This window comes from Equus quagga, chromosome 6 (assembly GCF_021613505.1).
Source record: "Equus quagga isolate Etosha38 chromosome 6, UCLA_HA_Equagga_1.0, whole genome shotgun sequence".
NCBI lineage: Eukaryota > Metazoa > Chordata > Mammalia > Perissodactyla > Equidae > Equus > Equus quagga.
The window spans coordinates 83,784,802-83,799,529 of NC_060272.1; the positions used below are offsets into that span (position 1 = coordinate 83,784,802).

At 46.5% G+C, this 14,728-nt stretch overlaps 2 protein-coding genes across 3 annotated transcripts in view; one reads left to right on the forward strand and one right to left on the reverse strand.

Annotated features, from left to right (window-relative positions):
- On the reverse strand, positions 1 to 7,578 carry LOC124240761 (translation initiation factor IF-2). The gene is made up of 4 exons (XM_046663877.1): positions 7,540 to 7,578; positions 6,324 to 7,471; positions 4,811 to 5,037; positions 1 to 1,268 (listed from the first exon to the last, which is right to left on the reverse strand). The coding sequence occupies exons 1-2, from the start codon at positions 7,576 to 7,578 to the stop codon at positions 6,347 to 6,349; spliced, it is 1,164 nt and encodes a 387-aa protein (XP_046519833.1). The 3' UTR covers positions 1 to 1,268; positions 4,811 to 5,037; positions 6,324 to 6,346.
- Positions 7,316 to 14,728, forward strand: part of ZNF367 (zinc finger protein 367) — a 22,093-nt gene continuing 14,680 nt past the window's right edge. For both annotated transcript variants that reach the window (XM_046663651.1, XM_046663652.1), the window contains exon 1: positions 7,316 to 7,980. In XM_046663651.1, the coding sequence (XP_046519607.1) occupies positions 7,591 to 7,980 (390 nt within the window). In that variant the 5' untranslated portion in view covers positions 7,316 to 7,590. The remainder of the gene's footprint in view (positions 7,981 to 14,728) is intronic.

Genomic DNA, 14,728 nt, shown 5'->3' on the forward strand with positions numbered 1-14,728 from the left:
AAACATGAAAGAACTTTATTTTTCACTCAGGTAGAGCCCAAAAGAAGTGTTCCTGACTCAAGGACAATTTTCTTCCTTGGGGAGAGAAGGACCTAAGCTCCTTAGAGACTGGGCTCCATTATCTGTCATAGGCAATGGTCCTCAGAATCACTTGGAGGGTTTGCTGAACCACAGGTTGATGGGTCGCATCCCCAGAGTTCTGAGTCTCTAGCTCAGGGCTGGGGTGCATTTCTGTCAAGTTCCAGGTGATGCTGATGACGTTGGTCCCTGAAGCCTGCTGCATCCTCAGCATGGGAGTGGGAGACGGGAAGATGGGGCAGTGAGGGAGGAGATCGGGTCAGCTGCTTTGTAATCTCCTTGGCCTGGAAGTGAAGTACATCACTTCTAATCCTATTAATTGACAATAACTTGTCACATGATCCCACCTAGGTACACAGAGGGCTAGGAAATGTATTCCTTGCACTGAAAAAGAACGTCTGCAGAAAATGAACCTGTAGTGGACAGCTATCCACCTCCCCCAAACCACTGCATCTCCAAGAACATCCTTCTTCTCACATATAGAACATACCTGATTCCTCCAAAGATCCATCCATTTGCTACATCCAGGTGGTACACAGTCCTCCTTACAAAGCCAAAAGTGGCTCCTCATGGCTTACCACCTACAAACCAAAAAGCTGTCTGCACCACATATATAATGGTGGAGGGCGGACAGGATAAAATACCCACTTAGACAAGAAAAAATGGAGACACACAGCAGTCACTGGTCCATAGCAACGACAAATCTTTCAGGGCAGGCATTGAAATGGGGTGGGGGGCAGTTCACTGAGTGGATTCTGATTATGCTGTCTGGAAGGAACTCCCTTTGGCCACGTTCTCTTCTAGTCCTTGCTCATGAATTCCTTGTGACACTTGTCAGGCTTCTGATCTGTTAGCGTTCAGGCAGTTCAGTGTGCCTCTACCTGTACTCTGGCAGAATTCTGGCGCCTCATCGATTTCTCTGCTTCTTCGTCCCTATAGCTCTCTTAACTACACCGAAGACCTCTGAAACAACAGGTGAGAAGGCTGCACTCCTGATCCGACTTTTGCCTTAGGTACAAGTTTTGGTGCCTAAATCTCTTTCAGTCTTGTCTCTTACTGTTTAGGACCTGCAAACAGTTTTTGCAATCCTTAGAGGCCCCAAATGTTTGGCTTTTCAACATTACCTTTCATTTCTGCTTGCAGACTGGCCAATTCTCTCCTGAAGTCCATCTCTTTCTTGTAACAACTAGCTAAAAGCAGAAAGTAAATGTCAGCACACACCATCACACCAACTCTTACCAACCACTTCCCCTAAAGCTACTGACTCAGTAGACCTCTGTGTTCCTTCCAACTTAGCAGGTAGACAGTTCTGCCAAATGTCTTGCAACTGCATGACATGGATCTCTATTGATCCAGATCTGGATATCAGTTTCTGTATCGCTTCAGTAACCAGCTTCACATATTTCAGATTTTTGTCACATCAACATTGTACTTCTCATACTAATTTTTGTATCAGTTAAGGTTGGCTGCTATGACAAATGAACCAAAAAAATGTACGATAGCTCAGCCAAGACAGATGCTTATTCCTCACTCATACAAAGTTCCATGATGTTCTTAATGGCTGGTGGCTTCCCTCCTTATGGTGACAGAGGGATACTACCTCATTCCAGATTGTGGCTCCACTATCTCCTAAGGCCTCAGTGTCCTTGGTTTGAGTCTCTGCATCCAGATGACAGACAGGAGAAGAGACTGCGGGTTAGGCACATCCTCCTCTTAACACTGCTGGTCTGGAAATAACACACATCACTTCTGCTCATATTTCATTCCTGAGAACAAGTCACGTGGTAACACCCAGACGTAGAAGTGACAGAATAGCAGTCTCTACCTGAGTAGTCCCTTTATGGCAAAATTCCACACTGTGGAAGGGAAGCCCCAATCTTTGGTGGGCATCTGGTTGTGTGCCACACCAGAACACCCTAGCACTGCAGCCATCTAGCTGAAGGCCAACTTGGATAGAGGTGCTCTACCTGTTAGGAATGGCTTTGGCCTATTAGTAATACATTCCATAAATAAGAGTGACTTAAACAACACCAAAGACAGTATCTTTTATTTCTCTCTCAGATAAAAGATACCCAGAACTGGGCAGTCTTGGCAGGTATGTCTGCCCATCAGGTCATCAAGGACTGAGTCCTTCTGTCTTTCTGCTTTATCATCCTTAACACTTAGTTTCTGTTTATCAAAATGGCTGCTAGATCTCTAGGTGTCACATTCACATTTCAGGCTGGAAGAGGAAAGGAGGGTGAAAAGACTAAAGGGTCTGTCTTTAAAGAAGTTTCCTGAAATCCCACCTGACAACATTGCCTGATATCTCATTGACAATGACCAAATATGGTTTCAAGGGACGATGGTAGATGTAGAATTTTAGCTAGACAATGGTGCAGCAACAATATAGGGTTTTATTATGAAGAAGTGGAGACAATAGATGTTCAGGAACTCAACTAGTGCTACAGGGTCACTCTGAATATAGAGCAGGAATGTGTAGCTTCCTGCTACAATTCCGGAAACAATGGCTCAGTATGGCGCACAGGGAACTCCACTCCCTCCTCCGATCAACCAGATGAACTGGGCAAATGCAAAAAGCTGCAAATATGTTTAGGGTCTGTCTTTTGTCTAAGAGTCAAATTCCAATTTATAATCATTCTAAATAATCACCAATTGTCATCCCCTATTTGTGTGTTAAACAAATTTCATATACTTCAATCTGGCGTTTTCCCAACCACATCACACATATTCACTTATGAAGTTAGTCAATTAACAAATGTTAATTTAACCCCTACACTATGCTCTGCAATTTGAAAGCTGCTGGAGACGATGAAAAAGAGACATAGGACATAAGTATATTGAACTCAGGGACCATCAAATTGGATACATGAGATCAAATAATATTCTAATACATAACAAAAGATTTAAAAGTTTTGTAAACTTTGACTGATCAATTCTACTCAGAAAAGTATAACCTGAGGAAATTATCTGGATGCATGCAAAGATTTAACTATATGCATGGTCATTAAAGCACTGATTATACAAACAGCAAACTAAAAACTTGCGATTTCAATAATAGGGGATCATTCAAGAAGTTATGTTGCTGGGGCTGGCCTGGCGGTGTAGCAGTTAAGTTCATGTGCTCTGCTTCGATGGCCCAGGGTTTGCCAGTTCATATCCTGGGCACGGACCTACACATCACTTATCAAACCACGCTGTGGTGGCATCCTACATAGAAAAGAGAGGAAGATAGGCACACATGTTAGCTCAGGGCCAACCTTCCTCAAAAAAAAAAAAAAAAAAGAAAGAAAGAAAAGAAAAGAAAAAAATAAGTTATGGTGCTCCCAAGCAACTGAAGGCAATGCCACTTAGATCAGTGAGAAGGAATACTGATGACATATAACACACATTCATGATTTATTGCTAAGTGGAAAACACATCTCACCAAAAAAGACATACTTTCTGCATTGTCAGTGCCATCTACAAGCCACCTCCCCCTTCGCTGAGAATAGTCCTTCAGGTCCTAGACTCCAGTCTACCTGTTGACTTCTGCATCGTGTCTGCTGACTGGACCACCTGATCCAAGCTGGGCAATCAAATGCCTCTTAGTAATTTGAAATTCAGATGTGTAAATGCCGCTCTCTTTCTGCTGGTGGCTGGAATATGTGCGGCATAAATAACTCAGGGGCTGGTGTACGGTTGTGTACATTTAGCTGTGTACAAGGAGAAGCAAAGAATTGTGTCCACAGAGAGACAAGAATGAAGCGTATCTAAAGAGAGAGGAACTGAGGCCAGAAACCATGTGTCCCCAAAGGGTTCTGATGTCCAGTTCCAGGTTCTAATCCTGACTTGGGAGTCCATTAGACACCCTTGTTTCCTTTGAATAATTCTGTCTTTGTTCTCTAAGCTGGTCTGACAGGCTTACTCTTACTTGCAACCCAAGTTAGATCTCCTACTTGAAACTGAAAGAAAATCAGCAATACCACCATTGCTCATTATGAGATATTTGGGCATTTGTGACCGTAGAAATGGCAAACTGATGTTAAAATGTTTCTTTATCTCATGGGCAAGGTTCTTGGGAAACATTTTGGGGAAGGCTCTTTCAGATGAAAAATGTACCTGATCTACGCAGATATTTTCCTGTGGTTAAAACTTAAAAATTCCATTGAAATGTTATAGGAAACCATTTTCCCCCAGATTTGTCTTTGTAAGAGGATTTTTTAGAACTCAAGTTTGAGTTTGTTGCCAAATAGAACACTGAGAAAATTATTTTGGAGAGTTTTTATGGTAAAATATCTTCCTGTTAATCTCCAAACAAGTTGTCAGGCATTTTTATCCTGTTTTGTCTACATCTATTTGCAAAGCTGTTTTATCTGTACTTTTAGCTGTGAAGATAAGTCATCTCAAAGGATTTATATTATGCTGTCTCCCACACTAAGTAGGATAGAAGATTTTGTAGGAATCAAGCAGCTTCAGATGCTCTTATTGATACCATGTTTTCAAAGTGCAAATAAATCTTGCTTTGTTTTATTCAGATTTCATCTTGAAACTTTAAAATATCTTTTGAAAAGAGGGTTTGAGGTATAGATCTCTATGAGAAGAGGCCCACATTTTTAACAATTGGAAAGACTACTGTAATAACACAGTAAGTATCCTGAGATGGCTTTTAGTATTCTTCAGAGTTAGTATACACTACGGGATGTTCAAGGTCTGGGGCAGAACAAAGACATCAGAGATATGATCCACATACTTCAGCATCCTGGTTGCATTAAAATGGAGCCAAACAAGCAGATCTTGCATGACCTCAGCGCTTCTCCTGGAATCACCCTCTGCCCACCTTGCACATTCTTGGCATGTCTTTCATTCTCTTGTGGTGGCGAGCAAGTGCAGTTGCCAGGTTACTGTTGATGAAGAGTAATTTTTAGAAGCAGAAAGTCAGTGTCCTGGTTCTGAATGATTCATCTTGTACTCTGAGGCCTGTTAAACAGTAACTATTGGTTAGTGCTTAATCTGTTGGATCTTGCTCAACCCATAATTTGAGTATCTGTGATGGATATATCACTTTTTTCTTTTCACTATCTTTTTTTTTTCTCCCTTTTAAAGATTTTTTATTCTTTTCCCTTTTTCTCCCCAAAGCCCCCCAGTACAGTTATATATTCTTCGTTGTGGGTCCTTCTAGTTGTGGCATGTGGGAGGCTGCCTCAGTGTGGTTTGATGAGCAGTGCCACGTCCGTGCCCAGGATTCAAAGCAACGAAACACTGGGCCGCCTGCAGCGGAGCGCGCGAACTTAACCACTCGGCCACGGGGCCAGGCCCTCTTTTCACTATCTTTTAAGATAGACAGATTATATTTCCCTTCCAACTGACTCAGAAAAATATGGTGCAGTCATTTCGCATCAAACTGTAAAAACAAAATGAATATTTACTAAGTGCAAAGAGAGATGAACTTTCAGCTTTCCACATGAACTATTTATTAAAATGTCAAATTGGATTTAACCCCTTGAACCTGAAAGTTTTGGAATGAGAAATGGGTCTCAGAAATGTGGCGCCCCATTTTTGAGCTGCCTTCTCCTTTTGTTCAGCCGACTCTGAGAGGTATAATCCATAGGCAGTTTTCAGAGCCATCCCTCCAAAGGATTTATGTACTGAGTTATGTGACCTTGGACCAGCCTCAAATTTCTTCATCTGTAAAATGGGAATAGTAATGTCTACCCCCAGAATTGTTGAGGGTAGTGGAATGCAAGTGAAGCATCCATCCATATTATTGTATATGGCTATCAGTAGATATATGCTATTATTATAGTAGTCCTCCAGCAAATGGTAATTATATACTATTTATTTCTTGAGAGGATACTTTCACTTGGTTCAAAGTTCAAAAGATACAAAGAGTTATATGTTGTATCTTTCCATTTCTGTTTCCCAGCTACATAATTCCCCTCCTTGAAGTCAACTGATGTATCAATTTCTTGTGTATCTTGCTGGAGATATTTTGTATATCTAAAGGCAAAAATGTATATTTATATTCTTTCCCACCTTTTTTACATGAATGAAATCATACTATTCCATGTTTCCCTTTCTACCACTTAAAAAATGTATCTTAGAAGTTGTTCATATAAGTTAAATTTGTTTTTAAACAATTGTGGCTAACTTGACTTAGGCACAGCTGTGTATTTGTGTATGTGTGTGAGAGAGAGGGAGAGAGGCTCTATAAAGGTATCTATTACGCAGATGTGCTCTAACTTAATTACAATTCCAACCCTTACCTGCTGGATATTCATTCATTCACTCAGCTACTACTGATCGAAGGCCCACCACGAGTCAGGCCAGGTCGCGGCAACACAACCAAGAACAACACAGACACGGCCACGTCCGTCGCTGCAGCGAGCGCGGCCGCCGCTCCACCTCGCCGCGTCCTCCGCCGGCCGTGCTTCCGAGCCCCGCGGGCGCGCGGCGGGCGACTGTCAGGCTGCGGCTCCCGGGCCGTCCAGCAGCCACCCCTCCGGTGCGGGCTGGGGTCCCCGGGCGAGGGCGACGCACAGCGTGGAACGACCGCACCCGGCGGCCCCGGAGCTCCACGCCGGTGCGGACGCCGGGGGTGGCCCCGGGCGAGGGCGGGCGCACGCCCGCGTTCCTGTCCCCTCGGCGCCCGAGCAGCACAGGGGCGGCGGAGACCACTTCCTAACGACCCCGCTTTACACAGACGGGAAAGCGAGGCGGGGAGGCGACGGCCGGGGCTGAAGCCCCCAGCCCGGTGGAGGCGGCGGGCGCGGGCGGAGCCGGGACACAGCGAGTGCGACAGCTGGGCAGCCGCGCCGCCGGCGTCCGCTGGCACCTCGCGCGGCAGGCAGGCCTCGGGCCGCAGCCCTTTAAACTCCCGGCGCGCGGGAAGAGCGGCCCACAGCCGCCGGCGGGCCCTCTCCGGCCGGCGGCCGCGCTGACCGCCCGCGCGGGGCCGGGGGCGGGGCTCCAGCGGGCGACCGGCCAGCGCCGACGGCGCGCGCCGCCCGGAGTTTCGAACGCAGTTGGCCCTCCAGGCGGAAAAAAACACGAGCGCGGCGGCCAATGGCGCGGCGGCCAGGACCCGCGCGCCGCCGGCCCCGCCCCGCCCCGCTGGAAGGCAGGCCGGGCGCGGCCATTGGCTCGCGCGGCCTGTCACTCGCCGCCGCGGCCAGCGGGCAGGGGCCTCGCGGTGACTGGCTCCGCCCAGGCGCGAAATGTAACGCGGGAAAAGCCGGGGCAGGGACCGCGGCGGCAGGTTGTTATTTTCGGGGCTCGGCGCCGCGCGTCCCGCTCTCCGTCGCCGCTGCAGCCTGCGTGGAGGGGCGCAGAGGGCGGAGGCGGCTCGACGGCGCTGGGGGCCGGCTCGGGCCGCCGGGGCCGGGCCGCGCTGAGGGTTCCGGGACGCGTCCGCCTGCCATGAGCCGACGGGGCTGAGCCGCCACTCGGAGCAGCGCGGGCGAGCGGAGCGCAGGGCCAGACCCGTGCGCGGGGTGCGGCCGCGCCGCCGGAGCTGCGCATCGAGGCCGGGCGATGATCCGGGGCGTGGAGGCGCCGATGGCGGACGCCCCGCCGCCGCCGCCGCCGCCCGTCATCTTCTGCCACGACTCCCCGAAGCGGGTGCTGGTGTCGGTCATCAGGACCACCCCGGTCAAGCCTGCGTGCGGCGGGGAGCCGGAGCCGCCGCCGCCGCTCGTCCCCACTAGCCCCGGCTTCAGCGACTTCATGGTGTACCCGTGGCGCTGGGGCGAGAACGCGCACAACGTGACGCTCAGCCCCGGGGCCGCGGGCGGCGCCGCCGCGGCCGTCCTGCCCGCCGCCGCCGAGCGCCCGGGGCTGCGGGGCCGGGGCGCGCCCCCGCCTGCCGCCTCGGGAGGGGAGGACGAGGAGGAGGCGAGCAGCCCGGACAGCGGCCCCCTCAAGGTGAGCGGGCAGCGGGCGCGGGGCGGCGGGCCCGTTAACGGCGCGGCCGGGAGCCGGCAGCGCCCGCGGACGCGGCGGGCGGGGCGGGGCCGAGTTTAAAACGCGAGGTCGCTGCGGCCGCTGCGAGGCGGTGGCGGGTGACAGGACGCTGACGTCACTGTCGCGCGCCAAAAAACGGGCCCCCGCGGGGGGGGGGGGGGGGGGGGGGGGGGCTATGGTCACGTGACGCCGCCCGGGGAGGCCGTGCCGCGGGAGGCGTGGGGCCAGCAGGTGCAGCGGGCGGGAGCGCGGCCGGGGGCGCGGGGGCGGCGCCCACCCCGGTAGCGGGGCGGGCCCGCGGGCCTGGGGCCGGCCCTGTGGGTGCGGGAGGGCGGGGCTGCGCAGGTCTGCCCCTCGCGGTGGACTCCCGGGCCCTGCTAGGATGCCCTGCCGCGACAGCCCCGGAGCAAGAGGGGCCTTCGGTCCACCTTCCCCGCGGAGTGGGTCCTGGCTGCCTGTCGGTCAGCTGCGGACCGCTCAGCTGGGTGCTGAGCGCGCGCGGCGGCTGGGGCCGCTGGGGTGGCTGACCTCGCGCTGCGCCCAGGCTCGGACTCTTCAGAGCTGGGAACGATGCGACTACCTACGTTTGACGGATCAGGCATCTGAGGCCCAGGGACATTGGTGAAGGGACCTCCCCAGGGTCACACAGCTGGGCAGTGGGAGAGCTGGGACCTCGTGGAGCTTTTGTGGATCCTAGTCCTGGAGCCTGTGTTCGGGCTGCCTCTCTGCTGACGTATACTTACCTGCATAGACTGTAAGCTCCAGGAAAGCCGGGACCGTTTCTCCTGGTAAACTCTTCGACTTTGATACCTTACACTTTGTAAATACTGAATAAAGGTGTTCAGTAAGTATTTGTCTAATGAATGAATGAATGGTGTTAACATAAGGTTAATACTCAGTTTCTATGTGTTAGGTGGCATAGAAGATAAGCAGTTCGCTAAAGGTAAAACAAGAAAGTCATCTAATGGATAAGTGCACCTATATTGGCAAATGCTGTATTTATAAACTGAAACAAGTTTGGTTATCATTTTACATGCAGTAGCAAACATGTTAAATCTTTGTGTTGTTTGAGCCCTGAGAAAATTGATACACTTTATCTCACTAATGACATTGTTATTAAAGAACTATACAGTTGTAAAATGATGTGCTTTGATGCACTTCAGCTCTTAAAGTTGGCTTCAGTAAAAATTTGAAAGAACAAGCAGTAGCAATATTCATAATAGTGCTGAGTGAGTTTGTGAAGGGATCAATCACTGTTGACTGTTTCTAGGTAGACCTTAGTAAGCTGGCTGGGTAGCCTAGATATTTTTCTGGGCTGACATATTTAGCACTACTACATGTTCAGTCGTTTTGTTTTTTTTTTAATAGGTTATTTTATCGTTGAGCTACGTAAGGGCATACATGCACAAATACTTGTGAAAGATTTTGCATTTATTCTTTTTTTTTTTTTTTTGAGGCAGATCAGCCCTGAGCTAACATCTGCTGCCAATCCTCCTCTTTTTGCTGAGGGAGACTGGCCCTGAGCTAACATCTGTGCCCATCTTCCTCCACTTTATACGTGGGACGCCTACCACAGCATGGCTTGCCAAGCGGTGCCATGTCCACACCCGGGATCCAAACCCGTGAACCCCGGGCCGCCGAGAAGCGGAACGTGGGAACTTAACTGCTGCACCAGCGGGCCGGCCCCTATTATTTTATTCTTAATTATAACAATCTAATTTTGGATTATCCAAGAAGGCTAATGTTATCATAGGTAAATAAAATCTATAGGTATGTTCTTTTTTACCTAAAACAGACTTATCCTCACATAAACCTTTTCTAAAAGCTGCTCACACAATGCACAGGTTGAATTTTATTTTCACTTTGTCTACCCCTTTACAGAGGTTAAATATACCAGAAGTTATGAAGAACATGTAAAAGTGAAAAGGCTGTTTTATATCTCACTTTTTTCCCCCTCTCCTCACAGTCTTTCCTATTGTAACTTTCATAAATTATTAGATTAATTGATTTTAATTTGTCCTTTTATCAATGAAGCAATCCAAATACAGCTCCAAAAATCCATTCATTTTGCTTCCCCATCCTGAGGGGGAAAGGTCTGGACTATCCCTTTATTTAAGGCAGTTCCCTAGTTTGATTGTGATCAGCATACCCTGGACTAGAGATGGGAGTCCCAGCGCCCTTTACTTTGTTGTCCTTCTCTAAAGTCCTTGTAGTTCTTTATCTCCATGTGCATCATGGGCGAATCATGCTGACTGAGTCTGCTCACATTTTGGGAAGATGGGAGACAAGTGTCTGCTATAACTGGTGCCAGTCACATGCTCTCCTCTCCTCCCTTCTCTCAGTATGCATGTTAGAGGCAAAAACAGCTGTGGGGGGACTGGTCCGGTAGCACAGCGGTTAAGTGCGCACGTTCCACTTTGGCAGTCCGGGGTTCGCTGGCCTAGATCCCAGGTGTGGACATGGCACCGCTCAGAAGGCCATGCTGTGGTAGGTGTCCCACATATAAAGTAGAGGAAGATAGGCCCGGATGTTAGCTCAGGGCCAGTCTTCCTCAGCAAAAAGAGGAGGATTGGCAGCAGATGTTAGCTCAGGGCTAATCTTCCTCAAAAAAAAACCAAAAACAAAACAAAAACAGCTGTGAGTTTGAGAATAACATTTGTGTTCATTTACTGTCTACTTGTTGCCACTGCCCCCAAGGGAAGTGTTAACATCTGAGTCCTGCACACCCAGTGCCAGCTTTTGCTTGCTCTCTCGTTTTTCCTGCACAGCATTGCCTCCCCTGCCTCTGAGGAGAACTTCCATCATTTACCCAACTTATTTTGACCCCTCATCACAAGATTGCGTAGCACTATCTTCTCCTGGGTTGTAGAATTTGGGGAGGGAAGGGAGCAGGTCTAATTTCCCTCTGCCATAGGATATCCCAAGCCTCCCCACCTTGTGCCCTTGTGCCCTGTACTCAGACTGCATTCGTGAAGTCACTTCTCCACTGTGGGACTTGCGTGGTTTGAGTTCTCTGCATAGCCTCAGACACCATTCTTCCTTCAGGACCTGCTGGCTGCCTATCTTGCTTCCCCTTTCAATCACCTGAACGCTTCAAACCTCTAGACTGCACGTAGCGTTACAAATAGCTGATTAGTGTGTAGTAATCTTTCACTACCACCATGTTAAACATAGCGTCATCTTAACATAGTAGCCACCATTTGTTGCCTGGCACAGCAAACCAAGAGGCTTTGTATTGAATTCTTTAATTAATTTGTTTAGCTGATGAAAAAGAAGAAATTAGAGAAAAGAGTTTGTAAGGTTAAGTTTAGTTAACATCATGTGGTAAGTGGCAGAACTGACTGGAACCTTGTAGAATCCTCGCTTTCACTCTCTACGTGACGTCGCTCCTGTGAGTGTCATGTGTGAACTGACTGGAACCTTGCGGAATCCTCGCTCTCACTGTCTACGTGGCATTGCTCCTGTGAGTGTCATGTGTGAACTGACTGGAACCTTGTGGAATCCTCGCTCTCACTGTCTACGTGGTATTGCTCCTGTGAGTGTCATGTGTGAACTGACTGGAACCTTGAGGAATCCTCGCTCTCACTGTCTACGTGACGTCGCTCCTGTGTGTGTCATGTGTGAACTGACTGGAACCTTGCGGAATCCTTGCTCTCACTGTCTACGTGGCATTGCTCCTGTGTGTGTCATGTGTGAACTGACTGGAACCTTGCGGAATCCTCGCTCTCACTGTCTACGTGACGTCGCTCCTGTGTGTGTCATGTGTGAATTGACTAATATTAAGCTGATGCAAGTAGACTTATGAAATACACACTATTTATACCTACCTCTGTCTCAGTTGAGATGCTTTAGGCAGGTACACACAATACAACAGATGGATACAGATGAAGACCTGGAAAGTTGTGCGGATAGGTCAAGGTGGGGGAAGGGTCAGCAAGCAGATATGTGAGCCGTAGGAAATTTGCATCTAAATCTGAATTCGAAAAGGGAAATATGATCAGTCACATTTTCTCATTTTCTTGTCAAGGTACACGTGCCTCCCTCTGAGACCTGTATCTCTTCCTTCTAGGTTGTGTTTGTGTACTTTATTTGAATTTTACATTGTATCAAAATGTGTCAATGACTTAGTTTTTTTAGTAATCACATGGATACCAAGTTTGAATATAACTTTTTCTAAAGCCTCGGTAAATGTGTACATTATCCTAAGTGGCTTGAGAAATAACCCAAATTTTATCAAGTAACTTTTTAAAGTTAGTTATTGACATTGAAAACTCAAAACATTTATCGTGAAATATTTTAGAAAACACTTTCAAAATCACTAATCTACCTTCTGGAGGTACTTAGATTCTATTTTAAAAATCAAATTTACTAAAGTGTGCAGACATTTTTGACAATTCATTTTGTTTCTTACTGGAAAGAAGCTTATTTTGCAGCAGTTGCCACCTAATGACAATACGATGTCTCAGAATTTCTTGTTAGCTGTATTTTTTCTTCTGAATCATCAAGCAGTCTTGACAAGATTTGTCTCTTAGGCTATGGGTATACCTAGTTGCTGATGAGTTAACATTCTATTATTGTGAAAATGTACCTAGAAAAGTGGTTTTCTTATTGCTAAGGCAAAATGAAAAGGGTCTTCTTTAAGTGTAACGGTGCTTATTTTTATATGTATGATTAAAATAAGCTCTTGATTCAGTTAGGGCTTTAGATGACTACTTGCCTTGCCTAATTTTCTTAGTTGAAAGAATGTAGTTCGTGAAGGCTCACCTGTCTGTCGGTGGGATATTGTATTATGTTGTATTTTTCAACTCTCCATGTCTCATTTAGAAAATGTGTGTAGTTTGTAGCTGAAACAAGATCTTATACTTGCTGGGAAGGAGCCAAATGGTTAACTTTTTTTTTATTTATCTCCTTCCCTGTTAAACATGCTTGTTATTTATTTTTTACCAGAAACAGAGAAAATGAATAATCTTAAAATTTTGATACTAATTAACCCGTGTCTTAAAATTGTAATAGAGTCAACAATATGTTTTTATGTATTTAAAAAATATTAGGAAAAGGATCCTTTCATGACAGAGGAGTTGTATCACTAAGATTTTTAATTAACCTGATTTCATGTTCCATTTCTTTTTTTTTTGCTGAGGAAGATTCACCCTGAGCTAACATCCATGCCAGACTTCCTCTATTTTTTAGAATGTGGGCCACCAGCACAGTATGGCTGCTAACAGAGCAGTGTAGGTTCATGCCCAGGAGCTGAACCCGGGCTGCTGAAGTGGAGCGTGTTGAACTTAACCACTAGGCCCCTGGGGCTGACCCTCATGTTACATTTCTTTCTTTACAGAATCACCTGCTATTTTTATGGATCCTAGATTCTGCTTATTTATTTTGCATTTTAAAAACAAAATTTAAAATTATTCATGATATGACCATAACCAGCAACAATCTGTACAATTATTGTGGCTCACTAAATGAGGGCAGTTGAGTCTGTAATTTTATTCCTGGTTAGATCTCACTTTGCTGACACTGGGTTAACAATTTTAGCAAGAAAGGCTAGAGCCAAATGTAGCTAGTGAGGATCACAGCCAAGGAATAAAGAAGGGGAAGGTGAAAGTATTTGATAACCACCAATAATCGCCACATATTGATTTGCTAATTTGGATGTAAACATACGTAAGTCAAAATCCAGTGAGGACCTTGCTAATTGCTAGCTTCATCATAAAGGAAACTTCTTAAAGAGTTATATAAGTTTGGAAAAAGACATCAGTTATGTACCTCTTTGGCCGTCTCAGTATCAACAAGGAATTGATGAGATCTTTATCCCATCAACAAATATTTATTAACAATGTGCCTGATTCAGTTAGCTTAGGCTAAAGCAGAATGCAACCTCAGAATCTCAATCTCACCCTAAACATGGCTCATGTTATGTGTCCTGTGAGAGCTGACTGCAGGTGTGCTCCTTGTCCTGTTCATCCTGTGACCCAGAAGGAACAGACAGGTGGGTCTCAAGGCAGAGAGAAAAGAGAGATTGTAGAACCACATGATGGCTTTTAAAGCTTTTGCTCAGAAGTCACACATGTAATTTCCACTGACATTTTATTGGCCAAAGCAAGTCATAGGGCCAAGGTAGCCTCATTAGGGCCCACAGTGAGAGAGGGGCAGTCAATATTTTTATAATAATATAATTTGCCACAGAACTTTCCCACATTCTTTTTTTTTTATTGTGGCAAAAAACACATGACAAAATTTACCATCCTAACCATTTTTAAGCGTTAACTGTGTCCACATTGTTGTGCAATGGATCTCTAGAACTTTTTCATCTTGCAAAACTGAAACTCTGTACCCAGTGAACTCCCCTTTTCTTCCTTCTTATGGCCTCTGGCAACCGCCATTCTACTTCTGTTTCTAAGAGTTGGACCCCTGTAGATATCTCATGTAAGTGGGATCATGTAGTGTTTGTCTTTTTGTGAATAGCTTGCTTCACTTAGCATAATGTCCTTAAGGTTCATCCGTTTTGTAGCATATGGCAGGGTTTCCTTCTTTTTTAAGGTTGAATAATTTTTCATTATATTATATGTCCTTTACCTATTCATATGTCGGTTGACATTTAGATTGCTTCCACCCCTTGGCTGTTGTGGAAATAGATTTTACTACCTAAGAATTTTTTAAATATGGTTATCCTACAAGATAACTCATCCATGTTGAGATTGAGCTT